Source organism: Dendropsophus ebraccatus, chromosome 12 (genome assembly GCF_027789765.1).
Source record: "Dendropsophus ebraccatus isolate aDenEbr1 chromosome 12, aDenEbr1.pat, whole genome shotgun sequence".
In the NCBI taxonomy this organism is placed as follows: Eukaryota; Metazoa; Chordata; class Amphibia; order Anura; family Hylidae; genus Dendropsophus; species Dendropsophus ebraccatus.
Window position 1 is genome coordinate 84,646,130 of NC_091465.1, and position 18,089 is coordinate 84,664,218.

The 18,089-nt window shown below is 46.2% G+C and overlaps 1 protein-coding gene across 1 annotated transcript; it reads right to left on the reverse strand.

The window, feature by feature from the left end:
• Positions 1-999: 999 nt before the first annotated feature.
• On the reverse strand, positions 1,000-16,884 carry LOC138768836 (uncharacterized). Its single transcript, XM_069946796.1, has 7 exons — positions 16,798-16,884; positions 12,452-12,504; positions 6,527-6,678; positions 6,167-6,251; positions 4,896-5,090; positions 4,638-4,775; positions 1,000-2,779 (listed from the first exon to the last, which is right to left on the reverse strand). Exons 2-7 carry the CDS (start codon positions 12,490-12,492, stop codon positions 2,530-2,532), a joined length of 861 nt encoding a protein of 286 aa, XP_069802897.1. The 5' UTR covers positions 12,493-12,504; positions 16,798-16,884; the 3' UTR covers positions 1,000-2,529.
• Between the last annotated feature and the right edge of the window lie 1,205 nt (positions 16,885-18,089).

The window sequence follows — 18,089 nt, forward strand, 5'->3', positions numbered from 1 at the left end:
CACCATATTACACAGGACAATAATCGTTATTGCAATCGTTTCTATAATCGTTTAATACTTCTGATGCCGGCAAAGTAATGGACAATGTGCAATTACACTGAACAATTAGCGAACGATTAACGATAATTTTAGGTTCAGATCTAAATCAACGACATACGAACGATTTTTCGATCGCTGCCAGCAATTACACAGAATGATTATCGTTTAAATCCAAATGATTTAACGATTTTTTGCATGATAATCGTCCTGTGTATAGGGCCCTTAGAGCGCCCCCCGGTGGTAGAAGTATTGTGCTAATATCCAGCTTCTAGCATCGATGTGGCCGCCAAATAGTAGTGCCAACCACTGTCTGTTTAAATAGACTGTGTATTTAATGTATTTGTTACAAAGTCATGCTGGAACTTATAGTACATCAGTGTTCCAGGGTATAGACAGGGACTTGTAGTACCTCAGTATTCCAGGATATAGTTATATATATACTTCTCTAAGTCCTTGTACAAGTGTATACAGCCTATTCATTGGAGGCCAAACATGCCGCAAAGAACGACACGCGTCAGATAATCCTCATTCTACTCATAACACTAATTCTTGTGTAACCATGTGTGACCTCACTATGAGTGAGTGTGTAAATCTGGCTTTCACTACTGTAAACACATCCGTCTGCCGCCGCCCTCCAGGAAGTATTTACTTTCATGGCCCACAGCCACTTTTCTAAAGATAGCTCCTTTCTAGTAAAAGTGTTTACTAGAGATTATTGCACGCAAGATTGGGAATTTCATAGAGCAAAGTAGTCCAATTGTTGTCCAGTCCACTTTGTCAAATTGTACCACTCTAAATAACCCCAATGGGTATTCCTATAGTCTATGGCATATGGACAGCCTATGGGATTAATGGATGTGAATGTGGATGTCGTCCTGATGAGAATATCGATTTGAAGAAAGCAAAGAAACCGATGCACATTGTTATATAATATATTTAACAGAATAAGCCATAAAAAAAGAGAAAAAACACCCGTACAGCTCAGCTTATAAAATGGCTTTCGTCTAGAATAAATTAACCAAATATACAATAGAAATAGGAAGCAAGATGGTATATATATAGACCATCTGTCCAGAAACAAAACACCTTATAAAAGAAAAAACGAAATCTTTGCTACTGAAATGCCTAGAAAAAACAATGTGGAATGAGATTTCATAAAAAAATTGGCACAAAATTTGTACACAACTTAAACTAGACAGCGAAAACTAAGACTAGACAGTCTAAAACTGCCTCAAATTTATCACAGTGGCTTAGGCTCTTTGATAAATTTGTCTAGTCTATATATATATATATATATATATATATATATATATATATATATGTATATATCCCCTATTACATGGCTTAATATGCAGCAGGATCTTGTGGCAGAATTCTGTTGCAGCTTTGGCACACTGGTTAACATTTTACACAGTGCTGCCTCCTGAATGTAACCATTTAATGAAATCATTATCAGTAATTCACTGCTCGCACCAGGGCTGCTTTTGTGATGTAACTCTTAACTTTCTAATGTTTTCTTTTCTGCTCATACAGCACCTTGTAAATTCAGCACGTTTATAACCCCCTTCCCCTCCGACATACCACCTGTAGCGCTGTACTGTAAATAATTTCCCCGGACAGTACCAGCCTGTTCATTGTACGGAGAGAAGTGCACTTCTTCCAGCACTATCAGGGCATGGCAGGGAGGAGGAGGCGGGCTTGTGAGGAGGTGCTGTCCTGTGATTGGTTAGAGAAGTATGGTGTGTACTACTGGCAGTCAACCTTACTCTGGTCCTACCTTCTGAAATGTAGAGAATGAGAAATAGCTGTCCACCATGGAGGTGGATCTCTGGGGCTCAATAACAGCAGGGAGAGCTTGAAATAGCAATGAATATTCTAAATATTTTTACGCTGGTTGGCAGCAATACAGCTTCTCTGCTGCCATCAATGGCCATATTGGGGAACTGCAAGGTTGCACAAGCCCTGGTCCAGACACAGTTAAATATCACTAACGCAACTGTATGCATAAACCAAGCCTCCTCTGATGTTAGCATTAGCATATACATTACACTGGGGGCTTATTACTAGTGATATGTAGGTGTGCTGGGACCAAGGCTTTTGTAGCCCTGCAGTTCTAAAAACAGCCAGTGGTGGCAGCAGAGGGTCTGTGTCATTCCTTACAGCTGCTATCCAATGCAAAAATTTAAAAAATTATAAATATTTACATTTTATTTAATAACTTTAACAAAGAAATGTAAAAAAAAAAAATATATTATTTGCCAGGGAAAACCCCTTTAAGTCCTATTAAAAGTGCCTGAATGTAACTGAGGTAAGAGCCACTAACTCTAGCCTTCCTTCCTTCTGCTTGGATAGATGGATAAATTATAAATAACCTGCCCGCTTTTTACTGGGTCAGATACATTCCTATGCTGTCTGTTTGCTGGTTCCCTGATTTCTACCTAATAATAGTGGAGGTAGTCAGGTATGTTTTGCTGGTTGAATGAGCTGTAGCTAATAGTCGTGCTGCTCAGATGATCTTGCTTGGCCAAGAACGTGCTCATGGACAACCTCCAGAATGTCCTTCATGCACGCCATCTTCTTCTCCAGAGAGAGCTTCTTCATTTTGGCCCGAATACACATGCAGAAGTAGTGGTCCTCTTCATCCATCTGCTGTTCCTGACCTTCGTTTACAGTATTGGCGACACCATGCCGCGGAGTGATGGAGGAAGAGATCGTTTCATTCGGGAGATGGTGAAGAGCACTACAAACAGACGATACAATCAGTAAACGGAGCACCAACCGTCCTTGTGGAACACGTGTCCAATGACCCTTATACTATCTTCACTAGTGTACACAATGGGGTATACAGGGCCATTCAGCCCATACCTATTCTTCCAGTCTCCGCCATTTGCATTTACGTCGGTCTCCTACAAGGGGAAATATCTGGTCATGCTGTAATCCAGTATGCCCAATCCTTCTATCCCAAGACTTCTGGGAGTCTCCAAACACCAGAGATAACCAGGGCCGTCTTACCCATTGGGCATGGTAGGCGGCTGCCCGGGGGCCCTTGCGTCCTAGGGGGCCCCTGCCCGCTGTGACAGCGGGCAGGGGCTGTGACAGCCATCTATACAAGGGGGGGATACAGGGGGGAGCCATCTATAAGGGGGGAATATGGGGGAGCCATCTATACGGGGGGGATACAGGGGGGAGCCATCTATACTTGGGGGGATACAGGGGGGAGCCATCTATAAGGGGGTAATACAGGGGGAGCTATCTATAAGGGAGTAATACAGGGGGGAGCCATCTATAAGGGGGTAATACAGGGGGGAGCCATCTATAAGGGGGTAATACAGGGGGAGCCATCTATACGGGGGGGGATACAGGGGGAGCCATCTATAAGGGGGGGGGATACAGGGGGGAGCCATCTATAAGGGGGGGATACAGGGGGGAGCCATCTATAAGGGGGTAATACAGGGGGAGCTATCTATAAGGGGCCAATACAGATGTGCAGTGTGTAGAGAGATGAGGATGGTGACAGAGTGTGGAGCCTAATATGTCTGTCTGGCAGATTCTGTGGATTCGTGGCTCGGAGAAGTTCTCATAACGGCACAGGGCAAATGGAAAACAAGATGAAAAGGGAAGAGCTCCGATCAGAGAAGACGTCTCATGTGAGTAACTTGATGTATCTGCACTGTAATGTATATGGTGTACAGAACCTGTGTAGAGCTGGGTACCTCTATATGACTGGATGAGGTGATAGTGATCTGTGTACAGTGGATTAGTCAGTAGCAGCGGTGGTGTTAGTCAGTATGCGGTGGTAATATTTGTTGCTTGTTATCTGGCATATATATAGAGAAGGGCAAAACAACATGTCTCATATAGACAGAGGAGCAACAACATGACTATTATATTATATATGAACCATGTTGTTTCCCTGTATTCTGTATACAGGGAAACAACATGGTTCTCATATATAATATATATAATATAATAGTCATGTTGTTGCCCCTGTATATTGTATTATTATAATATAATAGCCATGTTGTTTCCCTGTATATTGTATTATACAATATACATACAGGGAGACAACATGGTTCTCATATATAATAGTCATGTTGTTGCCCCTCTGTATATATGAGACATGTTGCCCTGCAGATTGCTGTTGGAAGTGCTGTCTCCATTGCGTTTTTTGGATACTTTGAAGCCAACCTGCTCTGGTTTGGTGCGGCACGCACAGTTATTTTTTGTTTTTGCGCCGCTGAAAGACTGTGTTGTGAATTAAAGTTTATGTTAACAATAATTTGTATTTTTTAATGTACGTAATTGTACTGGCTAGGGGCGGGGTTGCAAAGATGGGGGGGTTTTGATGGCGGCGGCCGCCGGGGGGCCCAATTCGCACCTCTGCCCAGGGGCCCATAATGCTGTTAAGACAGCCCTGTAGATAACTGACTAATCCTACAGAACCTGGCACGTTCAGCTGACATTTATCTAACGCCTACGGCCTGTGTAACCTTATCAGAGATCCTGATGGAGCCGTCATATCCTGGTCTACTCTCCAAAGGCTCCATGTAGTCTTCTATGATATGTAACTTCTATAAATTAAGAAATAATTGACTTACTTCATATCAAGAGATGTAAACTCATGACTGTGGTTTAGTCCCAGTGAAGGGGAAGCTGCCGTCTTGGGTCTGGTGGAGTAGTCTGCTGATGAAAAGACAAAAACCATCACCATCTCTGCCACCCCACATGTAACAACACTACTGGAGAAGAGGATGTGGTTATTGGACGTTAAAGGAGAAAGGAAGGAGATTTTTTTTCAAGAGTGCCGGAAAGGAGAAGGATGAAAAAAATAACATGTACATGGAACAATTCATTACGATGTTCTAGGGCTAAGACATCCATTAGTAGTTGGGTACTTGCCTTCTAGTAGCGTATTGGCTGAATACAGCAGAGTCTCTTGATCGTCTCTTGAAGAAACTATTCTTTTTTGGAACACCACATTTTCCGATCGGCGCCCATCACTATAGTCATCACCGGTCTGCCTGTCTCTCTCAAACACCTGATACTCCGCTCTGGAATAAGGAACCACAGAAGAGAATGATATGAATGGAATGGTTTATTGGATACCAGCCCGATTCTTGCATCCGCTCTACGTCTCCCACCCCATGACCACACTCCATGCGTCTGCACTTCTTGACGTAACGTAGATTTTATGCTCAGATAATTCTTAGATTTTATTTTTCTTATAACATGGTTCAGAACTCCAGTTTCATAAGCAGCACAGCAGCCCCACACCATTATGGATCCTCCACCATGTGTTACTGTAGGTGCTGGGCTCTTAGGCTAATAAATATTTCCTCTCTAGTTTGGTATCATCTGTCCATAGACCATTGTCCTAGAAGGATGAATTTGTCTATGTATAGGCTCTATGCTGTGGGACAGCGGCGCAGAGCAGATGGGCCAGGAACTGGCAGCGGTGGGAGAGCGGGACAGGTAAGTATACATAACAGATATGTTCCCGGTAGCATGGTTTAGTATGAATTTCCCCCGGATAGCCACTTTATTGCCGCCTTTTAAAACCTGGTGACAGTCATGTGATCACAGACAAGATGGAGACAGCAGCGGTCCTTTTCTAATTCATTAGAGGATAGTCTGATTTTGTCCTTTGTTCACGCTGAACATTAAACTCAGTCATTTTTATTAGGTTATTTTTATGCCTTGTACGAACATAGGAGTCCATATATATTCACTACACATTTCCCATTAGGAGATATTTACATGGTGTACCAAACCTTCAGGTTCCAGTAATGTTGGCCACAACTGGAAAGTCATGGAGAGAGGGAACATGTTTTTTAACGGTACACTAAGGAGAAGATTTTTATCTGCCATGCAGACAAAGGACCAGTCATGTTACAATCCATTGTTGCAGATCCTTCTTTACCCTAACATGCATTAATGGGGTTGAACCGGGACCCTCTATACACAGAATAATTGGCCAAACCTGCTGAACTTGACAGTTGACCTTTACCTATCTTGTATGGTGTCTGGGAATACAGCCACCCTAATGGAGCTGACACCAGCTGGACATCTCCCCCCAGAGGCCTCGATGATACGAGAGCTCCTATACATTAGGATAGAACCGACTTACTTCATATCAATGGATGTCGGCTCACGATGGTGATTCATTCCCACTGGTGAAGAAGCTGCGGTGTTGGGGCCGGTGGTGTCTTCTGCTGATTAAAAGACAAAAACATCATCAGTACCGCCACTCTATACAAGAAGATCTTCCTCTATGACACCTGGAGGAGAGGATGTGGTTATTGTGGTATCCCATGCCTGGTATGAGAAGATCCGACAGACCTGATTTTTTAGGGTCAAGGTCTCAATGATCTTTGAGTAGTGATAAAAACTAATCTGAATTGAACATGAAGGACCTCTATATGAAGGGATTGGGGAGATTGTTCCAATGATCTTGGTGTGAGACATCCACCAGTTGTTGGCCCCCTACCCCATTGCAGTGAGTTGGCTGGATACATTGGGGTCTCCCGAGAACCGATTGTGTTGTGCCCCACAGCATCTCCCGATATATGAACATTCTCCTCCTGGGTGTTGTAGTCGTCATCTGTCTGCGTCGCTTTGTCAAACACCCGAGGTTCAGCTCTGGAATAAGGAACCATAGAAGAGAATTACATAAAGAAGGTTGTGTATTATATGTTATTACCTCTGGGTGGTATCGGCCCAATGTCTGCACCCACTCTACTTCTACACCCTCGTGACAACCCTTCTTGTGCCCTCACCTTGTGCCTCTGTCGTATCATACAATGTTCCACAGAATCAATGTCCACATATAGAAGAAATGTAATAAAGAATCCCGGCACTCACCAAGTAGTAGAACTGCTATTTATTCACTGGTGTATTATCACTAACAGCAAACAAAGACATGTGTCAGCCAAGTGGCCTTCATCAGCTTAACTCACTTGGCCGGGACGTGTTCTTGTTTGCTGTTGATGACAATGGTGACTAAATAAATAGCAATTTTCCTACTGGTGAGTGCCGGGATTCTTTACTTCATTTCTCGGGATCTTCTGTTCATGATCACCACTAACAGCTGACATCCTTCTTTCTACTATACCATAAAACGTCCCTATGACCAAGCTTAATAACGTCCGAGAGGGACGTATGGTCATGAGAACCATTGAGCAGACCATTGTAGGGTACAATAGAAGAATAGATATATTATTGAATTCCAATATGAAGAAATATAAAAACCTCACTTACTTATTGTTTTATGGGTGTTTTTATAGTGCCAAGATTAACAGTGTCATACAGTGCCATGGTTGTGGTTTATACAGTGCCGGATAATATAGTGCCACACAGTGCCAAAATAAATAGTATCATACAGTGCCATGGTTGTGGTTTATACAGTGCCGGATAATATAGTGTCATTCAGTGCCAAAACAAATGATGGCATGCAGTGAGCAGGTAGGTAGTGCCTCTTTGTGCTCCAGTGATACCAGTTTTACTTACCTGTCTTTATCCCTCTCACTGGCTTGAAGGTGCAGGTCACAGGCCTTGTCACTAGCATGTTCTATATACAAACACAGGAAAGCCCAATGACATCATGCAATGACATCACTGCGCTGACCTTCATCAGGAAAGGTCGGATCGGTAAATCTGAATATTATAACGGATCCTAAGTCCCCACAACAGTTCAGCATCTGGGGCTTTCATAGGAATGAAAAGGAATCTGTCATCTCTAGATGATGGTCAGAGCTTAAGTGTCAGGGAGGCGTGGCCAGGCCGCAGCGTGCATGTTTTAATCCAACAAGTGCATTTTCTCCTGGTTCTGTTCCATGTGACAGATGTAAGTCTATGGGACTATCTAGGGTCGCATGCACAGATTGTGGGGGGAAGCAGCACTCCTCTCGCTAGTCCGAGCCATTGGTTGGAGTCTGAACACTTAGGCCCCCGACTTATCAAAACTTTTGACATGTTCTCATAGATGTGAACAATGCCTTAAAGGGGTTATCCAGCATTTAATTTTTTTATATATTGCTGCACTGTTAGTAACATAAAAAACATGTTATACTTACCTTTCCGCGCTCCCCCAGTGTCCCAATGCTGCCTCTACAGTCAGGGAAGTAGCATGGCTGCAGTCAGTGGGGGAAATCAGCAACACCGCGGGGAGTAAGGAGAGGTAAGTATAACATATTTATTATGTTTACCAACAAGGCAGCAATATATAATGCTGGAAAACCCCTTTAACTGAGGAGGCAGGAGCACAACTACTCAAAGGACCCGCGCTCACTGGATGGAAGGAGATCATCTCCCAGGGCCAGCAGAGACACTAGGATACGTCCTTCTCCTTCCATCTGAATGTCACGAACGCGGCTCCTCTGAAGACACAGCATTGTTGCAATTAAGTTCTCTGTAATTGTTATACTGTCCGCTTCTATCACTTTAGAGCAGCTTTCCCTTTACACCTGGAAGCTGCGCCAGTATCATCTCCGACATGTTTCCTTGTATCATCATCATGGGTGTGATACACATAGAAAATAGAGGTAGATGCTGACAAAATCATAGGGGGACATGTATTAAAAGGCGAAAATGCCTTTTTTCGGCGCAGATGGGCGGAAAAATATTCGCAAAAGGCCAGTGGGGCGGAGAGGGGGCGTAACCGGGGGTGCGGCATCGCACAGAGGGGGCACGGCCTCTGAGTGCGCCGCATTTATCATTTTTTTGGGGGAGAAATGATACTGAAATCTACCCCAGCTCTGAGCCCGTCCATGCGATCGGGATTTATGTAGAGGCAATGCGCCTCTACATAAACCCTCTGCGCTCCGGAGCTGCCGGGACATTTGTAAACCCGGTGTAAAAAACGCCAGACTTCATAAATGTCTCCCATAGTGTCTGTACAGCGCGTTTCCCAAGAATTACATTCTCCGCACACCTGGGGATTCCCTGGTGGAACTCCTCACCTACTTATTCAAAACCTTCTTGCATTCTTACTGCATTCCATTGTCATGATACACTGCCGGCTGTAACACTGCTGTAGTCTGCCTAGTATATAGATATTGCTATATATTCCATTAGAGGGTGCTCCTCGGTACACTGCCGGCTGTAACACTGCTGTAGTCTTCCTAGTATATAGATATTGCTATATATTCCATCAGAGCGCACCCCTCTGTACACTGCCGGCTGTAACACTGCTGTAGTCTGCCTAGTATATAGATATTGCTATATATTCCATCAGAGCGCGCTCCTCTGTACACTGCCGGCTGTAACACTGCTGTAGTCTGCCTAGTATATAGATATTGCTATATATTTCATTAGAGGGCACCCACGCTCACCCCTCGGTACACTGCCGAATGTAACACTGCTGTAGTCTTCCTAGTATATAGATATTGCTATATATTCCATTAGAGGGCACCCCTTGGTACACTGCTGGCTGTAACACTGCTGTAGTCTTCCTAGTATATAGATATTGCTATATATTCCATTAGAGCGCACTCCTCGGTACACTGCCGGCTGTAACACTGCTGTATTCTTCCTAGTATATAGATATTGCTATATATTACATTAGATTGCGCTCCTTGGTACACTGCCGGCTGTAACACTGCTGTAGTCTTCCTAGTATATAGATATTGCTATATATTCCATTAGAGCGCACCCCTCCGTACACTGCCGGCTGTAACACTGCTGTAGTCTTCCTAGTATATAGATATTGCTATATATTCCATTAGAGTGCGCTCCTCGGTACACTGCCGGCTGTAACACTGCTGTAGTCTTCCTAGTATATAGATATTGCTATATATTCCATTAGAGCGCACCCCTCGGTACACTGCCGGCTGTAACACTGCTGTATTCTTCCTAGTATATAGATATTGCTATATATTCCATTAGAGCGCACCCCTCGGTACACTGCCGGCTGTAACACTGCTGTAGTCTTCCTAGTATATAGATATTGCTATATATTCCATTAGAGCGCACCCCTCCGTACATTGCCGGCTGTAACACTGCTGTAGTCTTCCTAGTATATAGATATTGCTATATATTCCATTAGAGTGCGCTCCTCGGTACATTGCCGGCTGTAACACTGCTGTAGTCTTCCTAGTATATAGATATTGCTATATATTCCATTAGAGTGCGCTCCTCGGTACACTGCCGGCTGTAACGCTGCTGTATTCCTTCTAGTATATAGATATTGCTATATATTCCATTAGAGTGCGCTCCTCGGTACACTGCCGAATGTAACACTGCTGTAGTCTGCCTAGTATATAGATATTGCTATATATTCCATTAGAGTGCACCCACGCTCACCCCTTGGTACACTGCCGAATGTAACACTGCTGTAGTCTTCCTAGTATATAGATATTGCTATATATTCCATTAGAGCGCACCCCTCGGTACACTGCCGGCTGTAACACTGCTATAGATATTGCTATATATTCCATTAGAGTGCGCTCCTTGGTACACTGCCGGCTGTAACACTGCTGTATTCCTTCTAGTATATAGATATTGCTATATATTCCATTAGAGTGCGCTCCTCGGTACACTGCCGGCTTGTAACACTGCTGTAGTCTGCCTAGTATATAGATATTGCTATATATTCCATTAGAGTGCGCTTCTTGGTACACTGCCGGCTGTAACACTGCTGTAGTCTTCCTAGTATATAGATATTGCTATATATTCCATTAGAGGGAACATCTTGGTACACTGCCGGCTGTAACACTGCTGTAGTCTTCCTAGTATATAGATATTGCTATATATTCCATTAGAGTGCGCTCCTTGGTACACTGCCGGCTGTAACACTGCTGTATTCCTTCTAGTATATAGATATTGCTATATATTCCATTAGAGTGCGCTCCTCGGTACACTGCCGGCTTGTAACACTGCTGTAGTCTTCCTAGTATATAGATATTGCTATATATTCCATTAGAGTGCGCTCCTTGGTACACTGCCGGCTGTAACGTTCCTAGTATAGTGACAGATACTGCAATATATCTCCATTACATATTCCGCTCAGTAATTGGACTAATAATGAAAAGATGAAGTGACCTTAGAGCGTCATGAGAGCCGCTGCCGGATCAGCTGTGACCTCCATGCTGCCAGTTGAGGTTCGGGTCTCCATGGCAACAAACACGCATGAGACTGTAATGCATGTGACCCCCATTAGATCAGAACGGGGGTCGTGTGCATTATAGTTTCATGCGACTATGACATAAATGTAATGATGTAATGGGGGGGGATCAGTTGATCACATCTGCAGCCCATCTTGGTTATGTTGTTAGGAGGTGTGGCTTACTGGAAAGTGGGTGTGGCATAATTCCCAAGGCACTGTCTAGATAACCCATCTGATTTTCCCCCTTTAACCCTGTCCTAGGTCTGATGTCCTATGAGGATCGGGTGTCCTATGAGGATCGGGTGTCCTATAAGGGTCTGATGTCCTATAAGGGTCTGATGTCCTATGAGGATCGGGTGTCCTATAAGGGTCTGATGTCCTATAAGGGTCTGATGTCCTATGAGGATCGGGTGTCCTATAAGGGTCTGATGTCCTATAAGGGTCTGATGTCCTATGAGGATCGGGTGTCCTATAAGGGTCTGATGTCCTATAAGGGTCTGATGTCCTATGAGGATCGGGTGTCCTATGAGGATCGGGTGTCCTATAAGAGTCTGATGTCCTATAAGGGTCTGATGTCCTATGAGGATCGGGTGTCCTATAAGGGTCTGATGTCCTATAAGGGTCTGATGTCCTATGAGGATCGGGTGTCCTATAAGGGTCTGATGTCCTATAAGGGTCTGATGTCCTATAAGGGTCTGATGTCCTATGAGGATCGGGTGTCCTATAAGGGTCTGATGTCCTATAAGGGTCTGATGTCCTATGAGGATCGGGTGTCCTATGAGGATCGGGTGTCCTATAAGAGTCTGATGTCCTATAAGGGTCTGATGTCCTATGAGGATCGGGTGTCCTATAAGGGTCTGATGTCCTATAAGGGTCTGATGTCCTGTGAGGATCTGGTGTCCTATGAGGATCTGGTGTCCTATGAGGATCTGGTGTCCTATAGGAATCTGGTGTCCTATAAGGGTCTGATGTCCTGTGAGGATCTGGTGTCCTATGAGGATCTGGTGTCCTGTGAGGATCTGGTGTCCTATGAAGATCTGGTGTCCTATGAGGATCTGGTTTCCAATAGGGATCTGGTGTGCTATGGAGATCTGGTGTCCTGTGAGGATCGGGAGTCCTATAGAGATCAGGTGTGCTATGGAGATTGGGTGTCCTATGAGGATCGGGTGTCCTATAGGGATCTGGTTTCCTATAGGGATCTGGAGGCGACGTTGGTCCCGGTATAGGTGACAGCTGGAGCAGGAGACACCGCTATATGGCAAACATGGACAAAGGACCAGTTGCATTCCATGACATTGTAACGTCCCTTACCCGGTCTCTTGCACTGGGTGGCTGAGCTTTTCGTCATCCATGTTTCCTCAGGACTGAAAAAAAACAAAACAGAAAATCTTTTTTTAACCTTTTCCTACAATAAATACATTTCATCAATTTTTAAAAAAAATTCTATTATTTAAATTAAAATGTCGCACATGATAAATCAGCCTAAAAAGCCGCTAATCTGAAACCACGCCCCAAAAACGGAGAAATGGGGAGGGTGACGTAATCCAGAGAAATGGAGCGGATTTACCTTGATAAATGCTGCGCAAAATACACCATGTGCAAAAACTCAGTATTATCCTAAAAAAAGAGCGCAGACACTTTATACAGTACGTGTGTTAGCAGTTAGCAGCAGTATACACATCTGAGGGATGTCACAGGCAATGAGGTCATCCTGTAGTTCATAGGAAGCCATCTGACCCAGGACACACCCCTTAACCCTGACACATTAAACACTGGGATTTTCTGTGGGTCAGGCTGGTGATCACATGACCCATGGATGCAGCTGTGCTGGGGTGAAACAGATGACACCGTGATGGTAATTGTGCTGCACAATATGGGTAAAAATACAGAATACAGGCTGCAAAAAACAGCACCTATATACTACTCACGACATCTACAGGTCAGCAGCACCTCCAGGCATACATGAAGCAACAATAAGGCCCCCTTCACACGTCCGGAAAAACCATCCGGATTTCCTATCAGGAAATCCGGACGGATTTCCGGACCCATAAACTTTAATTAGTCACGGACACCCTTCCGGATTTCCGGATAAGTGAGAGCCCGCCGGCCCCGGCAACCACTGGCACAACTGTCTCCCCCCCCTCCCCCCCTGCACGGACATCAGCACAGGCCGGCATGCCTCTCTCCCGGCAACCCCAACCCCCCCTGCCCCCGGACTGGACCGGCCCCCGCCCGATCAGCAACGCCACCCCCCCCCCCCGGACCTGACAGCTGGAACACGGCATCCCCCCGGACCGCAAAGCAGCCGGACAATCAGCAACCCCCCCGCCCCCCCCCCCAACCCCAGACCGCAAATCAGCCGGCCGACGACCAAGCCCCCCCCCCCCCCCCGGAACGGACAGCAGCCACCCGATCACCTGCACGCCTCCCCCCCCCCCCCCCCGGGAACTCACCACTCTTCTCTGCACCCCGAGCTACCGCTGACGTCCGACAGGTGAGATAACACATCCCGCACCCCCTCCAGAACTAAAACTACCATCACGCATGCATACCTCCCAACCGTCCCGGATTCCGCGGGACAGTCCCGTTTTTGGGGTGCTGTCCCGCGGTCCCGGAACGGCCCCCCGTGTCCCGCATTAAATGTGTCCCCATCGAAAAAAACAATAAACCAGTAACTCACCTGTCCGCCGGCCCCAGCAGCTCCTCTCCCGGCAGAGCGCACACTCCCGTCATCCTCCGGGGCGGGCAGCGCGGTATACAGAGTCACTGACTGTACCGGAAGTGATTCATGATGGAGGCTGCAGGTCACTTCCGGCACAGTCAGTGTCTGTATACCCCGCTGCCCGCCCCGGAGGATGACGGGAGTGTGCGCTCTGCCGGGAGAGGAGCTGCTGGGACCGGAGGACAGGTGAGTTACTGGTTTATTCTTTTTTCGCTGGGACCACACTAATGGGGGGGGATTGGCTACTCTGTGGGGCGCTATATGGGGATTGGCTACTATGTGGGGCACTATATGGGGGGATTGGCTACTATGTGGGGCGCTATATGGGGGATTGGCTACTATGTGGGGCACTATATGGGGGCATTGGCTACTATGTGGGGCACTATATGGGGGCATTGGATACTATGTGGGGCACTATATGGGGGGATTGGCTACTATGTGGGGCGCTATATGGGGCATTGGCTACTATGTGGGGCACTATATGGGGCATTGGCTACTATGTGGGGCACTATATGGGGCATTGGCTACTATGTGGGGCACTATATGGGGGGATTGGCTACTATGTGGGGCGCTATATGGGGGGATTGGCTACTATGTGGGGCACTATATGGGGGGATTGGTTACTATGTGGGGGCGCTATATGGGGGGATTGGCTACTATGTGGGGCATATATGGGGGCATTGGCTACTATGTGGGGCATATATGGGGGCATTGGCTACTATGTGGGGCACTATATGGGGGGATTGGTTACTATGTGGGGGCGCTATATGGGGGGATTGGCTACTATGTGGGGCATATATGGGGGCATTGGCTACTATGTGGGGCATATATGGGGGCATTGGCTACTATGTGGGGCACTATATGGGGCATTGGCTACTATGTGGGGCACTATATGGGGCATTGGCTACTATGTGGGGAATTTATGGGGGCATTGGCTACTATGTGGGGCACTATAATGAGGGATTGGCTACAATGGGGGGCACTATATGGATATGGGGGCATAGGCTACTATGTGGGGCACTATATGGATATGGGGGCATAGGCTACTATGTGGGGCACTATATGGGGGCATTGGCTACTATGGGGGCATTGGCTACTATGTGGGGCATATTTGGGGGCATTGGCTACTATGTTGGGCACTATATGGGGATTGGCTACTATGTGGGCACTATATGGGGGCATTGGCTACTATGTGGGGCACTATATGGGGGCATTGGCTACTATGAGGGGCATATTTGGGGGCATTGGCTAATATGTGGGCACTCTATGGGGGATTGGCTACTATGTGGGGCACTATATGGGGATTGGCTACTATGTGGTGCTCTATATGGGGGCATTGGCTACTATGTGGGGCACCATATGGGGCATTGGCTACTATGTGGGGCACTATATGGGGGCATTGGATACTATGTGGGGGATTGGATACTATGTGGGGCACTATGTGGGGGATTGGCTACTATGTGGGGCACTATATGGGGGCATAGGCTACTATGTGGGGCACTATATGGGGGCATTAGATACTATGTGGGGCACTATATGGGGGCATTGGATACTATGTGGGGCACTATATGGGGCATTGGATACTATGTGGGGCACTATGTGGGGGATTGGATACTATGCGGGGCACTATGTGGGGGATTGGATACTATGTGGAGCACTACGTGGGGGATTGGATACTATGTGGGGCACTATGTGGGGGATTGGATACTATGTAGGGCACTATAATGGGGGACTGGCTACTATGTGGGGCACTATATGGGGGCATTAGATACTATGTGGGGCACTATATGGGGGCATTGGATACTATGTGGGGCACTATATGGGGCATTGGATACTATGTGGGGGATTGGATACTATGTGGGGCACTATGTGGGGGATTGGATACTATGTGGAGCACTACGTGGGGGATTGGATACTATGTGGGGCACTATGTGGGGGATTGGATACTATGTGGGGCACTATATGGGGGACTGGCTACTATGTGGGGCACTATAATGGGGGATTGGATACTATATAGGGCATTTTGGGGGGATTGGATACTGTATAGGGCACTATTCAGTCAGCAGCATGTGGTGACTGTAGGAGAGTGGCTATGGAGGGTTGCTATGGGGGCGTGGCTATGGAGGGCCGCTATGGGGGCGTGGCTATGGGGACCGCGGCGCACATGTCCCTCTTTGCTCTTTGCAAAAGTTGGGAGGTATGCGCATGCCATGATGGGAGTTGTAGTTCTGCAGCCTGTGGCCATCCAGGTTGCAGAAGTACAACTCCCATCATGCCCTACTGACAGGGCATGATGGGAGTTGTAGTTCTGCAGCCTGTGGCCATTTAGGTACACTAGGGGCTGTGTGGGTACCTGTGATGTATGTTGGCATACTTCACCATATTAAGAACTATTTTTTTTTTCTGAAGGTTTCCTGATGGTAAAAAACGGATTACTGTCAGGAAATCCTGATACTTTCCTGATGACATTTGAGGTCTCCTGATCAGGATTTCCTGACAGTAAAAACTGACACGGAGGTGTGAATGGGGCCTAACAATAGTCTAGGCAGGGAATGGCTGCCTGTGCAATCTGCTAATGTTATCCTCATACATCACAGGAATTCCCAGCATGTGCATGACTCATACAGTACACACATGACACTACGACACTAGAGGTCGCCAGTGAGCAGGCTCTGAGCTGGGATACAGCTACAGTACTTTGCACTAACTTTCTCCCAGCCATACATACATACATACATACATCCATACAAACAACTCTGAGGTTAACCCTTTCCCTGCGTAAATCCCTTTCACAATCACCTGTAGGATAAGACTCCGGGGATGTTAAAGGGGAACAATGCAGAAACTTCTGCTGTCACTATATAACTTAAAGGGGGTTTCCATTACATAAAAATAACACTTTCTATGAATGTAAATAGAATGTAAAGACACTTACTGTTAAACTTCAGTGTGCAGAATTGCCCGACTGCAGCGCCTGGCCTGTGTTCCTGAAAAGCTGCAGATACTGGTCTAGGCTGGATATTCTGCATAGGAGTCTGATGAGAGTCTCCGCCCCTCTAAGGGACTGACTGCTGCAGCACATACCTACACATGAATAGAGCGCCCTGGGAAATGTAGTTTCCTTCCTAGAAGAGCGTCCCAACCTGCAGCTGTTGCAAAACTACAACTCCCAGCATTCCCCTGACCCCCGCCTCAACAACACACAGGAACACAGGCGGCTGCTGCAGGGACGGGCGCACTTCTCGCACTTCTCACACAAGTGGCTTGTTCATGATCCTCACTGTCAGACTTTATGCATTTAATAGCAGTTTTACAGTCTTTAGCAACATCTGAAGCATACTCTGAACTTCTTTAGAAGCTCCTTACCTTCTTGGAGTGGTTTCCTTCTGAAGCCGATACACTTCTTGAGAGGATTTGGCTTCTTATGAATAGGACATAGACAATTAGGATTTTCAACCTTCTCACCTTGGTTGTTCTTACCGCTGGATTCTCCAGAAGCTGATGAGGGTGGAGGAAGAACATCACGTCTTCTTTCCCGACACGGGACCTCTGGGTTTTCTGTACTCTTAGGTTGTGTCTTGGATTCTGCGATGTTCCTGATAAACTCACAGAAGTAGGAAAATGGAGGAAAGGAGATTTGTTTTCTCTTTTTATATCTTGACCCAACTGTAGTCCATTTTGCTGTAATACTGTATGGCAGCTTGGAAACTATTGGATTTACATGATGAGCGGTGTCCAGGTTGGTAAGCATCTGTCTTCTCCTCAGGACTGCCATAGGTTCGCTCTATGCTCCATGCTCACATTGTATTTGCAGAGTCTCCATTTCTGCCTTCTTTTGCACAAAATAGGCCAGAATCCTAGTAGCTTCCACTTCTGCATGGAATATTTTGAAGATCATAACCCAGACGTGCATTCTGAACGTCTTGTGGACACAGAAATATGAGATGTCTTGGAGTTGTGCAATTCTCGCCTCTGTTTTAGACTTCATTTCATATAGTAAGCCTTATTGTTCAGAAGAAACCAAAAAAGAGTCAGGGCGTTTTCTGGTGCAGTATTGTAGTACAGCGCTGGTACAGGTGAGGTATGTGGACGTCACCACTCACCTGGTGGAGTTGTGCAACAGTATAGGCACAACTCTATGTAGCGCATGCATTACCAAGAGCCACTGCAGCTCGTCCGGGGCACCACTCCAGGGATGTGGTGTGTAGTACAATGTGAATAGGGCCA

Excerpts from the sequence above, each read along its gene's own strand:
- LOC138768836 (XM_069946796.1), bottom strand. The coding sequence starts at position 12,492 with ATGGATGACGAAAAGCTCAGCCACCCAGTGCAAGAGACCGG. Across the intron at positions 6,679-12,451 it reads CACCCAGTGCAAGAGACCGG|AGCTGAACCTCGGGTGTTTG; the intron begins GTAAGGGACGTT and ends TCCTTATTCCAG. Across the intron at positions 2,780-4,637 it reads TTTACATCTCTTGATATGAA|TGCTCTTCACCATCTCCCGA; the intron begins GTAAGTCAATTA and ends GTCTGTTTGTAG.